At 40.7% G+C, this 22,014-nt stretch overlaps 1 protein-coding gene and 1 long non-coding RNA gene across 4 annotated transcripts in view; one reads left to right on the top strand and one right to left on the bottom strand.

Moving 5' to 3' along the window:
• The window catches only part of RARG (retinoic acid receptor gamma), a 1,508,256-nt gene that overhangs the window by 1,357,335 nt on the left and 128,907 nt on the right, over positions 1-22,014 (top strand). For all 3 annotated transcript variants that reach the window (XM_044083859.1, XM_044083858.1, XM_044083861.1), the window contains one exon: positions 18,786-18,927. In XM_044083859.1, coding sequence (XP_043939794.1) covers positions 18,786-18,927 — 142 coding nt within the window. The remainder of the gene's footprint in view (positions 1-18,785; positions 18,928-22,014) is intronic.
• LOC122811794 overlaps positions 1-22,014 on the bottom strand; it is a 732,112-nt gene that overhangs the window by 670,454 nt on the left and 39,644 nt on the right. The window lies entirely within an intron of this gene.

Here is a 22,014-nt window from a genome sequence, read left to right as displayed (position 1 = left end):
GCCTCTGTTGTTAAAAATCCTGTTCCTCCTGATAAAGAGGCAAGGGCTTTGGATAGATGGGGAAAGAAAGTGTATACTTCTTCCACTTTAGCCATGAGGGCATTGAATTGTCAGTTTCACATGTTAAAATATCAGAATTACCTCCTTTCACAATTGAAATCTAAGGTGGATGCTCTGGCAGAAGGTATTGAGTGTAAAGAGTTGCAGGATTTAGTTCATGTGTCTGAACAGGTGGGTAAACATTCCTTGCAGTGTGGTTTTGATGCTGTGCAGGCCTCCTCGAGGGTGGCTGCCACTGGTTCTGTTCTTCGTAGGCATGCCTGGTTGAGAGATCAGAATTTAGCTGAGCATGTTAAAACAAGGATTTTGGATGCTCCTTTGCAGTCTGATGTGTTGTTTGGTTCGCCTGTGGAAGCAGTTTTAAAGAAAATGGAGGACAAGGCTAAGTCTATGCAAACTGTTAAGGATTTTTGCAGGTGCAGCCTCCAAGTTTAGTAGAAATTGGCCTACTAAGGGATGGACTTATCCTGCTTATGATTCCCAGTCTAGGGGTAGGTCTAGATGTGGTAGGGGCAGAGCTCAAGGTTCTTTTAGGCCTAGGACAGGAGTTCCCCTGCTCAGACTTCTGGTGAGGGCAGGGGTCAGTCCTTTCGTAAGCAGACCCAATGACCTGCCTTTTCAGCTGCCAGTACATTCTCGCCTGGCAGCACCTTTGGGAGGAAGGCTGTCTCTTTTCAAAGAAAATTGGGATTTAATTACCCAAGACAGATGGGTTCTGGATATCATTCACCACGGTTACAGGTTTTATTTCCATACCTTGCCTCCTTTCAAAGGCATGCCAGACATTCCTCCTCTACAAAGAAAAGAGGCTCACAAGCAAATTTCTCTGTTGCTCCAAATAGGGGCCATTCAGCCAGTTCCTGTGCCAGAAAGGGGCCTAGGATTTTATTCTCGCCTGTTCCTAGTACCAAGAAGGGGAACACGTGGAGACCAATTTTGGATTTATCTATCCTCAACACTTATCTGGACATTCCCAAGTTCAAAATGTTGACGTTACAACAGCTTTTACCTCTGCTGGGCAAAGATCACTGGATGGTAACTTTAGATCTCAAGGAAGCTTACCTTCATGTGCCTATAAGACTAAGTTGCAGGAAGTATCTGCGTTTCGAGCTGGAAATTCTCATTATCAGTTCTCTGCATTGCCCTTTGGCTTATCCACTGCGCCCAGAGTATTCACAAAGGTTCTGGCTCCAGTGATAGCTTACTTCAGGCTAAAAGGAATTCAAATCTATCCTTACTTGGACGACTGCCTGATTCTAGCTCAAGAAAAGGAAGACCTTCTACAGCATTTGGATTATGTCATAGCAGTGCTAAGATGCCTAGGGTATTCTGTGAACGAAATAAAGTCCAGTCTAGTACCCTCTCAAGACATGTGCTTTCTGGGTGTGAGACTGAATACAGCAGCCCAGATGGCCTTTTTAACCCCGGACAAACAAAAGAATCTTTCCAGTTACTTCCATCAACTATCTCTTCAGTCCGGGCTGACTGCAAGGACAGTCCTTCAAGTCTTAGGGTTCATGGCATCTTGTATTCTGGTGCTTCCCAATGCCAAACTGCATATGAGGAAGCTGCAATGGTATCTCAAAATGTATGGACACAGCACTGCCAGGATTTGGACACTGTCATTCAAATAATACCTTGCATTCAAAAGGAATTTTTGTGGTGGGCTCAGGAATGTCACCTAAACAAGGGACTCTCTGTGACCCGGCCAGAGGCGAGTCAGATTCTAACGACAGATGCCTCAGACATTGCTTGCGGAGCTCATCTGAATGGAAAGTGGATACAAGACAAGTGGCCTGCCAGACTACAGCATCTACATATCAACATGAAAGAGATGTTAGCAGTCCAGTTTGCATTAATGGCTTTCAAGGAGTTACTTCTTCCAGGGCAGGTGTTGATTCTAACAGACAACACAACTGTCATGTGGTACATCAACAAACAAGGGGGAACACATTCTTACCCATTGTGCAGGCAAGCAATTATTTTATGGGAGACTGCGCTCAGCTTGCAACTAACTCTTCAGGCAAGGTTTCTGCCGGGAGCACAGAACTCCTTAGCAGATGTGTTAAGCAGACAAATCATGGATCCCCACGAGTGGAAACTGGATCTTCATGTATTTCAAAATTGACAGTGTCATGGGGAACTCCAGACATAGATCTGTTCGCTTCTCCACTAAACCACCAGCTGCCAAAGTTTTGCACAAAGAGGTTTCATCACACAGCTTGGAAAGTGGATGCTCTTTCTTTCAGTTGGAAAAATCTTCATGTGTATGCTTTTCCACCTCTGCCTCTTCTCCCAAAGGTGCTTCTAAAGGTCAGACAAGACAAACCAAGGATGATTTTAATAGCTCCAGATTGGCCTCGGCAGCACTGGTACCCATTACTGAGGAGTCTGGTAAGGAAGCCTCCATGGCCTTTACCCTTGATTCCACACCTGTTGTCTCAGAGGGACGGTCACCTGCTCAATGTCAAGCTTCACTCTCTTCATCTAACAGCCTGGCATATTCTGTTTTGAAAGACAGCAGGTCTCAACTTCCTCAACAAGTTTTAAATGTGATTATGGAAGCCAGAAGACCTAGTACAAGGAAAGTGTACGAGAAAAATGGAAGAGATTTTTATTTTGGAGTGCAGCAAACAATTTGGAGATTTCTGAGCCTAATTTGAGTGTGGCTCTTCAATATCTTACTGAGTTATTGGACAAAGGTTTGTCTTTCTCTTCCATTAAGATTCATGCTGCAGCAATTTCAGCTCACTATGATTGTGACCCACCATTGTTTTCGCATCCTTTGTTCAAGCAATTTCTTAGAGGGGCAAAGAATATAAGACCCCACGTAGAGCTCCTACTCCTGCTTGGGATCTCAATTTTGTGTTGGAGAAACTTACTCTACAACCTTTTGAGCCTCTGGCTACTGCTGAATTGAAATACTTGTCATGGAAGACTGCTTTTTTGTTGGCCATTACTTCTGCAAGAAGGGTTTCTGAGTTGCAGGCCCTTATGGCGGTAGAGCCTTTTTGATTTTTCATAAGGATAGGGTATCTTTACGCACTAATCCTTCCTTTATGCCTAAGGTGGTTTCTAGTGTGGCTTTAAACCAAACTATTCATTTGCCTACTTTTTATGCAGATCCTCAAAATAAAGGGGAAAAGATTTTGCACACTTTAGATGTACACAGGCAGTTGCGTTATTATTTGAGCAGGACTAAGGATTTTAGGCAGTCTCAGCAGTTGTTTGTTTCTTTTGCTTTGGGTTCGTGAGGGCAAGCCTGTGTCGAAACAAACTATTTCTAGGTGGATTGGGTTTTGCATTGCATTTTGTTATTCCCATCATGGCAAGGAGATTCCAGTTGGGATTAGGCCTCATTCCACTAGGGCTACTGCCACTTCAACAGCATTTCTTAGGGGGGTGGCAACTAAGGATATTTTGGAGGCAGCTACTTGGAGTTCAGTGCATACTTTCTCTAAGCATTATCACCTTCCTCTCTACTCTAAGTCTAGGGCTGGTTTTGCCACAGCTATTTTGCAAGGCATGTTGTCAGTTCCTGCTTCCTTATGATTTGCCAGCCTCCCTTACCTCTGCTTTGGGATTCTACCCAATAGTTAGGACTGCAGCAATGTGGAATGAAGAACATAGTACAGTTTTGTACCTACCATAAATGTAGATGTTCGAGGATCCACATTGCTGCAGTCCAATTTACCCTCCCTCCTTCCCCTCTGTGTTTAGGGGTGGTTGTGTAGGTGAGGTTATATTCTAGTAATTTTGTATATATTGTACATATTTTTGGTGCAGGTATGTTTGGAGTTTTTGGTTTTGGCCTTATCTTTTCAGGGTCTTCTGACATCTGGGGCAAGAAAAGACTGAGGATATGACGTCGGTCATGCGCATTAGTACCCTGACGTACTGACGTCAGTCTAATGCGCCCTGACCGACGTCAGCCATATACTTTGGTATTCGGGCCGACTGGACAGCGGACTACCCAATAGTTAGGACTGCAGCAATGTGGATCCTCGAACATCTACATTTATGGTAGGTACAAAACTGTACTTTTCTAAAAGTGCATTTATATATATTTACTGTTTATTGATATATATATATATATATATATATATATATATATATTTTTTTTTTTTTTGCTCCACATTTGGGGGGCACCTGACATCTGGGGCAAGAAAAACTGAATAAAATGGCATCGGCTGCATGTTTTATACTTCTGACGACCTGACGTCATGGAAGAGGAGACAGCAACAGACGCAGAACCCAAGACTTTGTTATTCAGGCCGACTGAGGGCAACCTGCCAGCAGATTACCCAAATGTAATGACTGCAACAGTGAATTCACTCGAACATCTACATTTATGGTAAGCGTACACAACTGTACTTTCTTCAGTGTGACTTTTTGAGCAGTATGGGAGTGTTGGCTTTCCTCATGGATCTTGCAGTTTCACTACAGAGAAAATCTGAGAATGTTGAACGGCCACTTTTTGCTACAATTGGAAATGCCCAGACTGGTGCAGATTAGTAACCTTTCATTGCTGCATGTTGAGGTCCAGTGTAGTGAGTCTAACCATGCAACCGAAGATATATGCATATAACCGTATAATGAGATGCGGATGAAAGACAGTACTAACATGAGAACCTAATCTACTAAGATGTATGTAAGGTGGATGCATGCGTGATTCATACATTTCCACTGAAGAAATTACACACCTGTGTGCTGCTAGCTGTAAAAGGGTAAAGCACACTTAAAGTATCGCTATTGCATGTAGTAAGAATGCTTAGTACCATGACAAGCCATCTTGCAACAAAATCCTTAGCACTACTGGATCCCACCACTATGTGTGTAAACCCATCCAGTTTCACTGATTGAGATAATTGTTGATCTGAACTTTGCACAGGTCTTAGTTGACATGTATCGCGCACAAACAAAATAAGAATGCATGGTCTTCCGGTAGTTCTGGGGACCAGACTATGTAGATTTCTTTCCATATTAGCTACAGGGACCTTTCAGAGACAGACTGGGAACACATTGGGTATTTCACAGACTTCTAGTTCTAGAATATTCACAAGCTCCTTAATTATACAGTCATAGGAGTTATAAGGCAGTTGAGCTGCAAGGCCATTTCCAAATTGCCACTACTCACTTTTGGAGCTGTCCACCCAAGTGCCCAGATTTCTCACAGTCTTTTCATTTTGAAGTGGTGTGTTATTTATCCTATAAGCTGGGACTGGGGGGGAGGGGGGGGTGTTTACCAAATGCTACAATGTTGCATTTTTTGGCATTGAGCTTGAGCACATTTTTAGTACACCTTCTGTTGATAAGTGTAAGCTCCTGCTGAAGTGCATGTTATGCCATTGGGGGACTTGAAGATGACTGCTAGCTTACAATCATCTGTGGACTTTGTTAACGAAAGAACCTCATTTGACAGTGTACATCACCCATTTCCCTGAAGTACTGGTTTCTGTAGACTGCCCATTTGTAGCAATAACAGCCCCACCTGGCCCACAGTTATAGGTCTGTGAACAGAAGTGGCTACCATTTCAAGACATGCTAGGTAGTTAACAAAAAGATTCCTAGCGTTAGCAAAACAATGGAGGGGTAAGACGTTACCATAAGCGTTCGCTTCAGTGTACTCAAATTAGTTATTATTCACCACGACAATTTCTGTCACTTTACTCCAAATAAGCTCCGTTCCACAAAAAATATATATCTCATATAAACTTCATAAAAACTGCTGCTGGAAATGAGTTTATATACAGGAATGAAAAACGCCGTTCTTGATAAATCCAAAATTTATTGTGTGCACTAGGCAAGCGCTTTCGATAAAATCTTCATCAGACCTAATCAACACATTTAATTACATCATTTAAATACTAAAAAGAGCGCGAAAAGCCACAATTAATACACTATAAATGAATAACTTCCCTAAATAATTATATTTGCATATAACAGAGTATTTAATGGCATGCTGATCATGTATTTATACTTCTTTTTATATACTTTACTATATGTTCCTATATTGCTTCTATGAACTCCACTTCTTGACTTATATTGTTACAAAATGCTATCATATATTCATCATTTTAATACTGTGCTGTAGTCAATTCACATAGGTTACTAGAATTGACTACAGCACAGTATTAAAATGATGACAGAAATTGTCGTGGTGAATAATAACTAATTTGAGTACACTGAAGCGAACGCTTATGGTAACGTCTTACCCCTCCATTGTTTTGCTAACGCTAGGAATCTTTTTGTTATATAACTGGTGGCTTATATTTTACCTAGCGAAAGCATTTACTCCGTGTGTGTTCTTTGATTTTGTATACATGCTAGGTAGTGTTTGATGCATGTGATATAATCACTAGTGTGTCTGCAGAACACACTAGCAGTATGCATGACTAATCTTTCACACATCTAAACTATAGTGCCATCTTCTGAATATTGAAAATAAACAAAATCATCTAGTTTCTTCATGTAGGCACTGTGGCTAATGTTATGGTACAGAATGACATTTCTAGACATCCATATGTAAGACCCAATTGTTCCCATGTGCACACTGTTGAAACTGACGCTAGATTCCCCTTAGAGCCAAGGATTATGACATCTGAATGAAACCAATAAAATATGAGGCTAAACACCAGAATGACACCACACATACAGAAACCTGCAACACTGTACATGTATAAGGCCTGCTTCTGCTGCCTTAACATGTGAGGTGGTGCACTCAGATATGAACCTGCTAAAACCTGCAGGATGCTCTTAATGTTTTGAATGCTGCATGATGTGATGGTGAAGAGAAGACCAAGCAGCCCCAGGATACAGGTATGATCGGACCATTCACACTTACTGGCAGCAGGAAAATTGCCTCAACATCATCCAATGAGATTGTGGTGCAGTAGCAACAACCATCAGCCACACAACCACATGTCAGACAGAGATGGGTACAGTACACAGCAGTGCAAGGGAAGCAACAATGGCTAGTTCAAATCATGGGCTTTGACAAGCATAAGGTGAGATTTGGGTGTCACATAGAACAAACTTGATGCATGCAGTGTAAATATCAAGCAATGGTGGACAGTGCATGGTCAAGCCATACTCCCAAACAGACCTACCCACATAGGAGAGATGATACAGTGAGTCACAGCCAGTACTATGTGCACAGGTAGCTAGGGACACAGTGATGCAATGTCTATATATAAACACACTGTGAGGTGGGCATATCACAGGAGTCTGAGATCAGGGTTTCACCATGAGGGGTATTTTGTATCACAAACAATTTCCTCCTGTGATGTGTATGGAGTGCCACTATGTGACCATGATTTGTTGCTACAATTTGACTTGCTACATTAGGACTTGTGGTCACTCCTGATAGAAATGGTGTGTGACTGAAGGACTGTAACTTGAATGAGTTCTACTCCTGAGGTGTCTTGTTAATAGAGGACAAGAGTAATGGCCTCCCAAAACAAGGAATCTCACCTTACACTACATATCCACCAGTGTAAGGTGTAAGTCCTTACACTGCATACCCACGTTGTAGATATGGTGATACAGAATAGTACTACAGCATTTGTCAATGATGCTGTTGCTTTTAATATATATATATATATATATATATATATATATATATATATATATATACACGCACACACACACACACACACACACACACACACACACACACACACACACACACACACATATACAGGTCTACTTCTAAATTTTGAAGTTTCTAAATATCAACTTTCTTATGGTCAAGACCGTAAGATCAAAGTTTTGAAAGTTTGAACCGTTTAAATGGAGATCACCGTACAGTGTAGAATGGTATATTTACTGTTTTCCACGATGTAGTGCGATCTCGAAGTTTGATATATTTAATTAGTAGGGGGTGTGGGGGGTGAAGGCGAGCTTGCCCCCCTGCAAAAATGTTAATAAAAAAGATTTTTTGTTTTTATTTTTTTTTATTTAAATTTGAATTTTCAAAACTTTGATCTTATGTTCTCGACCACAAGACTTCGAATTTCATATGGTCCCAGCCATATGACATTCAAAGTTTTGAAATCATTCAAAGTAGACCCACACACACACACACACACACACAAATATATATATATATGTATATATATATATATATATATATATATATATATATATATATATATACACACACACATACATATACATATATATATATATATATATATATATATATATATATATATATATATATTTTTTTTTTTTTTTTTGTTATATAAATATATTTTTATTGGAATGTCTAGTGGAATCATGGAATACTGTTGTTCTGAGTCTCTACAGGTAGTACTGATAATTTCAGAAAACAGGCAAATTGTTTGTGTACTACACCATAAAATGCCTTCTTGCTATTAAACAAATTACTTGTAATTTAAATAAAATAAAACTCACACTTTCAGTTGATGTCCTCACAGTCCAAAGCACAGACCAGTCATTCAGAGCTCAGGATTATTTCTTGCCATTCTGTAATTCATTATATTAATTGGAAACTTACCAAATGTACAGATGAGACAGACAGAAAATAGTTCCAAGCAGTAACAGTTAGATACAACATTAGTTAGTTATTATTAAGTTATTGATCTTTTTAACCACCTGAGTCCTACTAGATGTGCATCAGTTGCAAGAATGATAAAGTATCTCAGAAAAAGTATCTTTCAAGAAATCATGACAGAGTAGGGAGTTATCAAAGTGATGTAGTATGACAGTTAAAATGTTCCTTAATAAAAGTGGGAACAAGTGAGATATAAAAAGCAGAATGTCATGAAACTCTAAAAAAGTAAGTATGATCCTTGGGACCTAACATCGAAGTATAATCTCATTGTTATGACTAAAAAAACATTTTATGCAGGTAGGGGTAATCCCCTTGTACATACTTTGTTTGGGGGGGGGCTTCACCCCACAACCCCTATACTTTTTAACTCTGAGATACCCTATGTCTTGATAAAGAGAATGCTCAGAGATACAGCAATTTTAGAGCTGTTATATGTCAATGTTATTGCTCTTAAAATGTTCCTCTTCTGAGTATCACACTACAGTCCTGAAACATGTGATGGAAACCAAAGCCCTTGTCCCTTGTTAAGTAGCAGACAATTTTCCCTCTGAAGGCCATGCTCCTTAATACTTGGATGCAAGCACTTTTAGGACTTTTAATTCAGTGCAGGAATCCTTTAATCCTTTATGACATACAAACCTATTTAACACCTTTGTCAGGCTGACCAAACTGCTTATGGGGGGAGTAACATAGCACATATGAGCTGTTGAGACTTCTCAAGGTATTTTATACAGTTCTGCAATTAAGTATTAATAAACATCTAGGAAACCATCCAGAGTGTTAATCGGGTTGCAGATTGGTTACCCGAAAGGAAGCAGATGTGCAGAATAATTGTTAGTACATTATGGAGAGAGGAGGGTTACCATTGGTGTACTGCAGAGTTCATGTCAGGGGACAGTCATTTTTTTATATCATTACAGGTAACATTGAAAAAGCTCTGAAATAAATAAAAAAAAGAAGAGCCTACTTGTGAATGAAACAATAATCTGTGTCAAAGAAGTTTAGAATAGATAGGGGTAGCATCTTCTTCAGAGAAAATCAGAGTTATCAGACCCTAGAGCCTAAACCCTGCTTCAATGAATGAGTTCAGTTGATCCAAGTTTTTCACTGAAACTCTTGAGTCATTGCAAGGGGAGGTTAGTCCACCTCCCACGTTGTAGAAACGGCAGAATTAACTACAGTACTAGGAATTCAGTGTATAGATCGCTGATTAACGGACTTCAGTGTACAGATTGCTGATTAAAAGAATTCAGTGTACAGATCACTGATTAAGGGAATTCAGTGTACAAATCCTGATTAAAGGGATTCACTGTACATATCCCAATTAACGGAATTTGCTGTACAGATCCCTGCATGACAGAGCACCTGGAGAGCACAAGCTGACTGCCCCATTAAAAAAAATGTATCTTTTAGTTCTGAAAAAAAAATATTATCATTTTTAGTCAGCAACAGCATTTAAGCATCTTGGATTTGATCATAAAACTTGCAAGAAAAATGAGTCATCATTTAAAGACAGTGTGGACAGTGATCAGTTGCTGGTTTGCTAAAGCTACTAAGTAACACACTGGGCACCTTTAGCCATTACTTGGCATCAGAGTTGGTCTTAATGTATCTTTGCTGGTGTTGTAATCTGATGATGTCCTTCAAGGATGCATCTGCAGTCCTTACAAATGGGTTGTCCTGTCGTCAGGCAGCCCTTCGGTCGGCCGGATTCCAAAGTCTGGGTCTGGCCTCGGCTGGTGTCGCACTTCACCCGACGTCATAGCTGCAGTTCTTCGGGTATAAAGGCATCAGCCGACGCCATTTTACTCAGTCTTTCTTGCCGCGTGGCGCCCGAAGCAGAAGCTGTTCGCAAGTGCCGGTCGGTCAGATCCAGAGGTTACTACTACCGAATACTACTTCGAAGACTTCTAAAAAGCTAAGTACCCCGTTGGGGACTCTTTCTTGCCTCAGCCGATGTCAGAAAAAGTGAATAACTGTTTAACTTGTGGGAAACAAATACCTCATAAAGATTTCCACTCTTACTGCTTACCTTGTTTAGGCCCAGACCACGACGTAGCAGCTTGTCTAGCCTGTGCTTCTTTTAACCGACGGACGCTTAGACGTCGGTCGGAGTTTGCTGAGCAGTTTTTCGGCTCTGATTTTGCGTATATTATGCCGTTGGATCCTCCGACTACACAAATTGCCAAAAAACGCAAAGAAAAGGACCGACACTCGTGGTCCGCGGTTTCGGCCGAAACCGCGGTTAAGCAAACCGCGAGTGTCTCAGTTTCGGCCGAAACCGAGCAAGCGGTTCTTTCTTCAGCCGAAACCATGCCTTCTACTGAGGCCTCTTCTAACCTGGTAGAATCGGCTTGTGAAATCCAACCTGCTGTTGTGGTTTCTCAGGAATTATCGGACACTATTCCCTTGGATGTATCGACCCCTGCACGTGGAGCTGCTAGGCCTCCTGCAGCCATGTCCATTAAGGCTTTTGCCAGGGCTAAAGCAGCTAAAGCTACTAAGACTGTGCCTGTTAAGCCCCCCTCTCACAGGCCCAGCTCCAGTTCCCAAATGCTTTCTCTGGCAGAGGATCTCATCTCTTTAATAAGGGGATCCCAACCTCATCCAGACAGGGCCTCTCATCCACCTCCAGAGAAGAGACCTAGAGCAGAGCCCCCTGAGCCAGTGTCCACGGATGATTCCTCTGATGATTCAGACAATACAGACCCTCCAGAGGCTCCTTATTCTCCTTACGAAGACTTTGAAGCTGAAGAGTCGATTCCTTCTGCCTCTCCACCTGAGGAATTTTCCTTTGGGGAAACCTTACATGCCATGAGGGAACAATTTCAGTGGCAGGGCCAAGATTTCTCAGACTCCAGGAAAAGGCTTAGGACCTTTTTGCATTTACCACAACATAGGCCTTTAGCTACACCTCCAGTTCTTTCTGTTGTGGATGATGCATTTAATGATGCTTGTACTGCTCCTGATTCTTTACCTCCAGCACCTGCTAAGCCCGATAGGTTCTACAGGGTCCCGGACACACATCACCACTTATACAAGGCCCCTTTTGCAGATCCCGAGACTATCTCACAGGGGCCTATGGCAGTAGCATCTACCTCTGTTAAAAATCCCCTCCCCTCTGAAAGGGAATCCAGGTCCTTAGAGAGATGGGGTAATAAAGTATACACCTCTGCTACTTTGTCAGCTAGGGCCTTGAACTGTCAGTTTCATATGATTCAATATCAGGAGTTTATGCTTGATCAGTTAACTAAGAAGCTGTCCTCTGATGAATCTTTAGATAAGAAATATGTTTTGGAAATGGTGCATAACATTCAGCAAGTTAGTAACCATTCTTTAAAATGCGGCTATGATGCACTGGAGGCTTCCTTTAGATCAGCCATGACTGGCACAGTTATCAGAAGGCATGCATGGTTGAAAGAACAGGCCTTGCCGGACCATGTCAAATCAAAACTATTAGATGCTCCCATGGACAAGGTCAATTTATTTGGTTCTCCTGCTCAGCAGGTACTGAAGAAAATGGAAGAGAAGGCAAAATCTGTACAAACAGTGAAAGATTTCCTACAGGTCCAACCTCCAAGGTTTAGCAGGAACTGGCCCTCCAAAATTGGTCCTTTCGGACTCCTCTAAAGCTCAGAGAGGCAGGAATAGGCGTTCAAGAGGCAGAAATCAATCCAGGGGTGCCTACAGGGGACGCCAGTGGCAGGGCAACAACCAGCGAGGCACAGACACAGCCACTACCACTGCAACAGGACAATCACAGTGACTTGGCTCTGACACCGCCTACCAGGGAACAGCTAGCAGCACCCTTAGGCGGAAAGCTAGCCTTATTTACAAAGAACTGGCATTACATCACAAGGGACAAGTGGATTTTGCAAACTATAGATCAAGGTTACAGGTTTCATTTCCATACTCTACCAGGAAAAAGAGGAATGCCAAACCTACCACCAAATCAAAAGATAGAAGCTCTAAAACAAATAGCTCAATTAGTAAGAATGAGAGCTGTGGAAAAAGTACCATCTATGGAACAAGGAAAAGGATTTTACTCCAGACTCTTCCTGGTACCAAGAAAAGAAAAAAAATGGAGGCCTATTCTCGACCTGTCCGCTTTAAACACATTCCTCATTGTTCCAAAATTCAAAATGCTGACCCTACAGCAGCTTCTTCCCATGCTGGGCAAGGAGTCTTGGCTGGTAACTCTAGATCTCAAGGAGGCATACCTGCACGTCCCCATATGACCAAATTGCAGAAGATACCTCAGATTTCTTGCAGGATCAGAGCATTATCAATTCTCAGCATTGCCCTTTGGCTTATCTACTGCGCCCAGAGTGTTCACGAAATGCCTGGCATCAGTAATCGCTCATTGCAGACTTCAGGGAATCCAAATTTATCCCTACCTGGACGACTGCCTGATACAAGCGGACAACAAAAACAAACTAACAGAAGACTTACAAAGAGTCATTTACTTGCTGCAAGCCCTGGGATATACAGTCAATATAAAAAAGTCAAGGCTGATACCATCCCAAAGAATAACCTTTTTAGGTGCAGAGCTGGACACATCAAAGCAGATGGCATTCCTAACTGTAGAAAAACAAGAGCAACTTCCTCTCTACTTCTTGGCATTAACAAAACAGAACCATCTAACAGCAAGAAAAGTTTTGCAAGCCCTGGGCTTCATGGCATCCTGCATAATCCTGGTCCCTCATGCAAGACTACATATGAGAAAGCTACAGTGGTACCTGAAGAATTTATGGTCTCAACACAGGCACAGCCTAGAAACCAAAATTCCACTAATACCATGCCTGAAGCAAGAATTCCTTGCCCTTCTACAACATTCAACCAAGCCAAACCATCACAACGGACGCCTCAGACCTCGGTTGGGGGGCCCACATGCTGGACAAGTGCATACAAGGCCTATGGACTCAAGATCAGCTGCACCTACACATAAATTTAAAGGAAATGCTGGCAGTAAAATTGGCAATCCAGACATTCAGACTATTCCTCCAAGAAGGACAGTTGATGATAAGGACAGACAACACCACAGTTATGTGGTACATCAACAAACAGGGAGGCACACATTCATACCCTCTATGCCGGATGGCACTGGACCTATGGAATGTGGCTCTGAGCTACAACATTCAGATACAAGCAATTTTTGTACCGGGAAAAGAAAACATTCTAGCAGACATATTAAGCAGAACTACTACGAATGCCCACGAATGGATGCTACACCCGGACATCTTCAAAGCCATCACAAGAAAATGGGGACTACCACAAATAGACTTATTTGCATCCCCACTCAATCACCAGCTCAAGAAATTCTGCACAAGGACGTACCACCCACTTGCTTGGAAGGTGGACTCCCTATCTTTCAGTTGGAAAAACCTGACAGCATATGCTTTCCCACCACTTCCTTTGATACACAAGGTGCTATTGAAGATCAAGAGGAGCATCCAAGGATCATTCTGATAGCTCCAGACTGGCCAAGACAACATTGGTACCCATTACTGAGGAGCATGTCTCGGGAACAAATGTGGACACTACCCCTGATTCCATTGCTGTTAACACAGAACAGCTACAACATCCTGCATCCAAACCTGAAAACTCTGCAGCTGACTGCCTGGAACATTACATAAGAGCAGCTAACCCAAATTTATCCCAAAGGGTTAAAGACATAATCCTTGAGGCTCGCAGACCTTCAACAAGAAAGAATTATGCAGCAAAATGGAAAAGATATCTCATTTGGAGTACTGCAAAGGGAAAAGATGTGTCACTGGTAAACATAGCCAACATCCTGGAGTACTTGGCAGAGCTCTTCCATACAGGCCTGTCCTATTCCTCCATCAAGATACATGCATCAGCTATCTCGGCAGAATACAGCTTGGATCCCCCTGTCTTCTCACATCCTCTGCTCAGGCAGTTTCTGAGAGGAATTAAAAATGTAAAGCCTCCTAGGAAACCACCATTGCCAGCATGGGACTTGAACTTTGTGCTAGAAAAATTGACACTCCCTCCTTTCGAACCAGCAGCAACAGCAGAATTGCAATACTTATCCTGGAAGACTGCTTTCCTGCTGGCAATCACCTCAGCAAGAAGGGTTTCTGAACTACAGGCATTAATGGCAGTGCAACCCTTCCTGATCTTCCATCAAGACAGAGTGTCCATGAGAACAAATCCTACATTTATGCCTAAGGTGGTATCCAGAGTGTCTTTAAACCAGGCTATCCACCTACCTACATTCTTCCCAACCCACAGAACAGGGAGAAAGACTGTTGCATACCTTGGATGTGCATAGACAATTACGCTACTACCTGGACAGGACCAAGTGCAATAGAAAAACTGACCAGCTTCTGGTAGCATATGCAACAGGAAGGGAAGGAAAAGCAATTTCAAAACAGACAATCTCAAAGTGGATAGGAAATTGCATTAGATTCTGTTACTCCTTCCATGGAAAGAAAACTCCAGAGAACATCAGGCCTCACTCCACAAGGGCTACAGCCATCACTACAGCTTTCTTACGAGGGGTGGCTACCAAGGACATTATAGAGGCTGCTACTTGGACCTCCGTGCATACATTTGCCAAGCATTACAATTTACCCTTATACTCTAGATCCCAAGCAGGTTTTGCCACTGCTGTTTTGCAAGGGATCCTAACTACACCATAAATTCTCTTCTTTCCTCCTCCCCTAGTTTGGCTATGGTATTCTACCCATTTGTAAGGACTGCAGATGCATCCTTGAAGGACATAGTACAGTTTTGTACCTACCATAAATGTAGATGTCCGATAGGAATGCATCTGCAGTCAGGATTACCCACCCACCTTCCCCTCTGTGGTACTCCTAGGGTATTTGCCATCTTTCAGCTAGCTTGGGGGGGATCTATTATGGTGTATTTGTTTGTATATATGCACATACATGCTTATTTTATGTGTTTGCTCTCTTCTATTTGGAAACATTGGCATTTATCCAAATTTAGCCATCCAAGAGGGCACCTGGCATCTGGGGCAAGAAACACTGAGGAAAATGGCGTCGGCTGATGCCTTTATACCCGAAGAACTGCAGCTATGACGTCGGGTGAAGTGCGACACCAGCCGAGGCCAGACCCAGACTTTGGAATCCGGCCGACCGAAGGGCTGCCTAACGACAGGACAACCCATTTGTAAGGACTGCAGATGCATTCCTATCGGACATCTACATTTATGGTAGGTACAAAACTGTACTTTCCTGTGTGAGTAACAGGAGGATCTGATACAAAAAGATCAAGCTTCTGTAACTACTAAGAATATATGCCGCAAGCACTAAGATAGTTTGGCTAGTAAACCTTTCCTTGTCAACCAGGCATCCTGCACCCCCACATAATTTCTTCTTGTCACTTTCTGTTCAGTTCTGTTGCAGCTCACACACTCAACAACAAAAACTGAATCCAGGCTGCCTTTCAGCATTGCTATGGTGATTGTGAAATGAATAGCTGGTAGTCCTTGCCATCATTAGTGTACACGTAAGTCATAGGTTCGGTTTTACTGTATTTTTCTGTCCGTCTGGTGACTTTCTTTAATTCCCAGTATTCTCCTTCCCTGGAGTCACTGGGTGTTTAGGCCCCTACAATCATGATAAATAAACCATTGTTTAGAAACTGAGTAGTTCAGAAACTTGCGGAGTACAGTTGGGGTGCTTGGCTTTGCTTATAAAGGTCCTAGTGGTTGTTAGCCTAGCACGCACCTATGAACCTATAAAATAAGCAGATGAGCATTCAGAACTATTTAGTGAAACAGCCCCTTTCAGGTAAACTATCAGTTTAGTGTTGTCTGGTGTACCTCTCTACCTTTTGATTGTTTTAATAACTGTCAATTAAATGTAATATCTAATAGCACATGGTTGCTGTGTTTTGGCCATGTGCCATACGTGAACACTCACAATTATATTTAAAAGTCAAAAATAATATTGTGTGAGTAAAAGATACCAGTTATTGGGGGAAAAACCTTTTTGAAAAGACAATCAGATAATAAAATGAAATATATTTTTCAAATAGTAACAAACACAAACGTTTTGAAATACTATTTTGCATATTTTCCTGAAGTGATGACTCACTGACGTGGGAAAAGTAGAGTTAGAAATATGAAATTTGGGTGGAGGTTTGTAAAAGATGTTTTGACGCTCTCACAACTGTCCACATTATCCAGATATTCTAAATAAGAATTTTAACCCTGTAGTTAAGTTTTTCAACTGGACTGTAGTGTATAGTGCTGAAAAACATGGCTGGCATAGTATGCTGAGTTTAAATAAGAGGGGATATGCAGCACCTTAGTACAAAGCGACCAAACCACATTGTTTGAATTCCACACTGTCTGTGGCTTCCTGGTTTTAAATGCTCTTCGTAGTTTAATGGAGTGACTTGAATGTGACGTTATAGTGTTAAAGTGAGGCATACGTCTCATTGAGAATAAACAGAAACCCCAAAAGGATGCAGAAAAAAAAACTTAGTACACTGGATCTGAGTCAATCTGTGAAATGGCTGGTTTTGTTTATATTTTAGAAATGATTCAGTCCCCATTAACCAGATGGAAAAAGAAACACATAATGGCAAGGGGCAAGAACTACTCCCATGTCATATGTTTACATCCCTGCTTTCCTCACTGTTGATTATTTTGCTCAGACTTCTTTATTTGTTTAATTTCACTTTATTAATTTGTTGACTGGATAAGTGAATTGGTGCCAACAACTGGACCTTTTTTGGCCATAACCCTGGCCATCCAGCAAATGATACATGTTTTGTAAATAAGGATTACAGTCAGTTATGCAGAAAAGGCAGTATATAAATAAGACAAAATATAGTTTACATAATGCAATATATAAAGTAAAACATAGCTTACAGAGAGTTGTAACATCCATTATTTTATAGTAAGCAACAGGTTTAAAAAAGCAGAAGTATTGTCATTGGTACCATAGGACATTCAGATATGCATTTACATAGTTATATGTCCAGCAGGTTTTATGCTGATACATAATGCAACTGAGAAGCCCATATTTTCAGAAATGACTTAGCCTGCATCTTTTAATACATTCACATTTATATTTAAGTTAGGTGTGCTTTCAGTCATTTTTGTAATCAAACAGCTTGTTAGCATTTCTTACCTTTTGCGGTAAAGAATTCCAAGCTGCAGGTGCTATTTTATTAATGCTAACTGGCCTCTTACTTGAGAGCATATACACTAAAACTGCAGGAGCAGGATGCAGTCGTTTACCACCCCCCCAGTTCTATGGGCTAATTGTCTTGAACTGAAAAGTAGTTAGGTGTTGTGAAACAGCAAAACTGGTTTGTACCTGGTATGGAATGAGGCAGTCATACCTAATCTGAGCAGAATTGTTATGCTAGGCTAATGAGCAGATCATTCAGGAGAAAGAAAATGTTTCCCCCGAGACCTCTAGTAATTCATGCCTTTTCCGTGCACTATTCCTCATGCGGCAATACAGCAAGAATGTGCCTTTTCTCTATAAAATATATGTATCGACACACGTTAAAACAATTCTACAGATATATGAAATCTGATTATGTAACTGATTTTCTTGAAAATGACAGACAAATGTATCTGTAATCAGAATGTTTCACTTTTTGGTTGCTGTAGTTTCCAGTCAGCCTATTTAAAGATTCATGTCTAACTAGCTTCTGGGACAGCATACAAACTGTGAAGCTTTCTCAGTAATATTTAATCATAACCTTAAGTAATGTAGCATAGTGTGGAATAAATTAAACTAACAGCAGTAGCAATAACATTATAAGACTGATGTGCTATTGTTTGTCACAACACAACTCTCAAGTGTGATAACATTTTTATATGCAGTCTACCCAATATTTCAAAAACATAACTTGGGTAACCATCAAAAATGCTCTGATGTGGTAGGGTTGAAATAGTCTTTGCAGGGGGAGATATGAAATGATAAGATGACCGAAAATAAATCTCTGTAGTATAAATGCTTGTTATTAATACTTTTTGCCATTTAGCCTACTTCATTTCTTTTGCATGTCATAAATATTATTCTGAATTTAAACTTCAAAAATATCTATGGCATTTGCTTATAGCAAATCGAGATATAATTTTTCACTAAGTCTTTTTCACTGAGTTACTTACTGTTTTCTGATACATTTTTAGGGATTTTTCCGTCGCAGCATTCAGAAAAACATGGTTTACACTTGCCACCGGGATAAAAATTGCCAGATAAACAAAGTAACACGTAATCGATGCCAGTACTGTCGGTTACAGAAGTGTTTTGAGGTTGGCATGTCAAAAGAAGGTAAGATGCCAAATAGGCATGTATCACTTCTAAAACTTGTCATGTAAAAGTACCTATCTGTTCTAACTGTGGACAGGACCACAAACCATAGAGGTGGCTGCAGTTTGTACTTTGTATTTTTTTATTACTGCTGTATAATAGGATGCATCAGATTGTTGGTCTTATTTTTTCAGTACTGAAAGTCCATGTAACTAGTATTAGAGAAAAAGAATGCCCTCTGTTTGGCGTTTTATTCCCTCTATCCCAAAGCATTTTGACTTCAGAGTGCTTAGAAATCTAGTGACGTCATTGATTACAAGATGTTAGCCAGTATGTACGATGCCCACACATGTCCTGGAAACAGACTTAGGGAACTGCTACTAAAGACACTGGGGAGATCTTTCTACATACAAACAGTACTTGGACTTTTTTAGTTGTGTCCAGATTCCCACTAGAACAACACTGGGAAGAGAAGGAAGGACCTGTTGGAAAGGATAGTAAAAGGCAAGAGTAAAGCACACTTCACTTTATGATGCAGAAAATGTCAATGTCTTAATTGCAATGCCACTTTCACTTGGTGGGGGGGGGGGGCTGGAACCCACAAGTTTCTGGTTTATAGACAGATATATACCAGCTGTGCCACATTGACACCTGATTGGAATAACTAAGTTTGACATTCCTAAACTATGCAGCAGACCTCTCAGCTGTCTAGATTTTCACAGAATGTCCAGAGTTTTGCCTCATATCTTTGGTCTGTTACTCATAAAATTTGTGGTTTTCTAGATTTTTTGGGCAAATCAGTGATGATTGAGTTCACTAAATAATGACAGACATTTGAGTTTCAGACTTCATATACTTAAGAAAATGCATGGTAACAAAAAAACTTTTATTCAAGCAACTTTCTAAATCTGTAAGAGCAATATTTAAAACTGTTCTCCCATTATTTTTGGCTTTGTCCAGAATTGTTATGCTAAGAAGTTGTCAGTTTGCTGAATATTGTAGAGAGCTAATATGATATTTTTCTCCTTCAACGAAGTGTGACCAAAGCAGGCTGAGTTTAACCTAGAGTAATGTGGAATTAGGAAATGATTGATCCCTACTGAGAAAGACTGCCACCTGTACTGCTGTACTGCAGGCTGTCCATTAGACTGTGTCCTTATATGTAAATAAGTAAAAGAAAGTGGGCATTGTCAGTAAGGAATGACAGGAATTGATCAGATTCACTCCACTCAACTACAGTAAGAGTAATCTGAGAAGAAAGTTGTGAATTATTTACATACAATACGAGGAAAAGGAGAACAGAGTTTGTGAATGGTCTGGGAAGTAGCCACAGGTTTTGGACAGTTGGAAATTACCCGTTTCATTTTTAAACTAGTACTGAAGATATGTCTTTTGGATTTATGGCTAACACTGATAGAACATTGAAGGATTTTAAGAATTAAAAGGTTTGATGTCATCCTGGTCATTTTCAACAAGAAAATCTTTATTGATATTGGCATTTTAATTTCTAGTTCACTTTCAGAAGGTGGCATTGATGAACTAATGGTATAACGTCTTCTGATGTCTGCATTAAATCTGTTAAATAGCTATGATGTAGTAAGCAAGATTATGTAAGTTTTTTTCTAGAATAGCAAGCCACACTAAAGCCCGTGGACTAAATAAATGATTGGTTGGTTGCTATGAGCCTTGCTTTCTTCTAATATAGAATAAACTGGTAATGCATTAATATTTTTTGTAAACTGCACTTTCCTTGGTCCCTACTGTCCAAAAATATAAGGGTGTTTCTGCAGTAACTGGTTCAGTAGAAAGTGTTATGCTTTTTCTGTGGAGCCTTTTTAGCAAGTTGCTCATGTAAATGGTGAATTTCACTTAACACAGGATATATTAATTTCAGATTGGAGTTGTAATCCAATAAAATGGGCATTAAGTTTTAGAGAGTAAATATTTTACTGGAAAGAATGGAATGTCAGCAATAGATATAAAGAGTTGCGGATACAAAGGTTTTAGGATTTAGGAATGTATCCCACTGTAACAAGGTACTTTACAAGGACAGTTACAGCTGGCTTTGATCATTGAAATTATACTAGGTAGTGAGATCTTTATATTGTTTTTTTTTTTTTTTTGGTAAAGCAGTGGGGAAGGAACAGTTAAGAAAGTCATACTTGGGCTGATCTACGACTGCTATCCCTGGTTTCATACCTCTGCCATGCCTTAACACAGGGATGGGATAGATGCATTCACAAACAGATAAGGAGGGCATCAGTAGATTAGAAACCTCCATCAATATTCTTTTATCCCTACCAGGCCTGCATAAAAATCTGTTGGTTACGGTGGTGTGCACAGTGAATTATGGATGCTTTATATGAGGAGTGAGGCTGAAGGTGCTTTCTTGTTCTTGTCATAGTGTAGGTGTCTTGCACAGCAATCATCATTAGAGCTTTATAAAATTAATATTTATAGAAATTATTATTATGCTCATCCTGCTGCCAAATGTTCTGTCTAATGTCTAGTCGGGCTGTAAACATGGCTGTATTTAGCCATTTAATATACTGCTGCATACCACCCAAGTGGGGAAACTCCTGGTGTCCAAATCTTTTGATTAGTTCCTTAAGTAAGATGCAGTCTGAGTAATTCCATTGTCCTGTGTTTGAGGGACTCAACCAGTCAGGCAGCATTTACAGTGTAACAGGGAGAGATTCTGGCACACCTATAAAAGCCTCCTCAAGCTAGGGATGAAATGGAAGATATTAAATACTGCCATGCTGTGAGAGAAAGAGGAGAAAGAGAAGAATATTGTCACAAGACTGAGGTTAGAGAACAGGTTGTTAGGGTGGTCTTTGAAGGACTTGGGAGTACTGGGGGCCTCATGTATACAGGGTTGTACTGAGAGGCAGAGGAGGAGTGCTGAGAGACTGAAACTGGCAAGCAACAGGGCATTTGGAGGTACTGATATGTTTGCAATATCTTTAGGGTAGAGCAATGAAATACAAACTGCACCTAAGTGGAAGCGGACATATGGTTTACACAAAACAGTCCACTGAAAAGAATCTGCAGCACAGCAGTTGCACTCCTCTTCACAACAACTCCCAGTCAGAGCTTGTGAAGTTA

This window comes from Protopterus annectens, chromosome 9.part0, assembly GCF_019279795.1.
Source record: "Protopterus annectens isolate FY-2018-M chromosome 9.part0, PAN1.0, whole genome shotgun sequence".
In the NCBI taxonomy this organism is placed as follows: domain Eukaryota; kingdom Metazoa; phylum Chordata; order Ceratodontiformes; family Protopteridae; genus Protopterus; species Protopterus annectens.
This window is presented reverse-complemented; position numbering and strand designations above follow the sequence as displayed.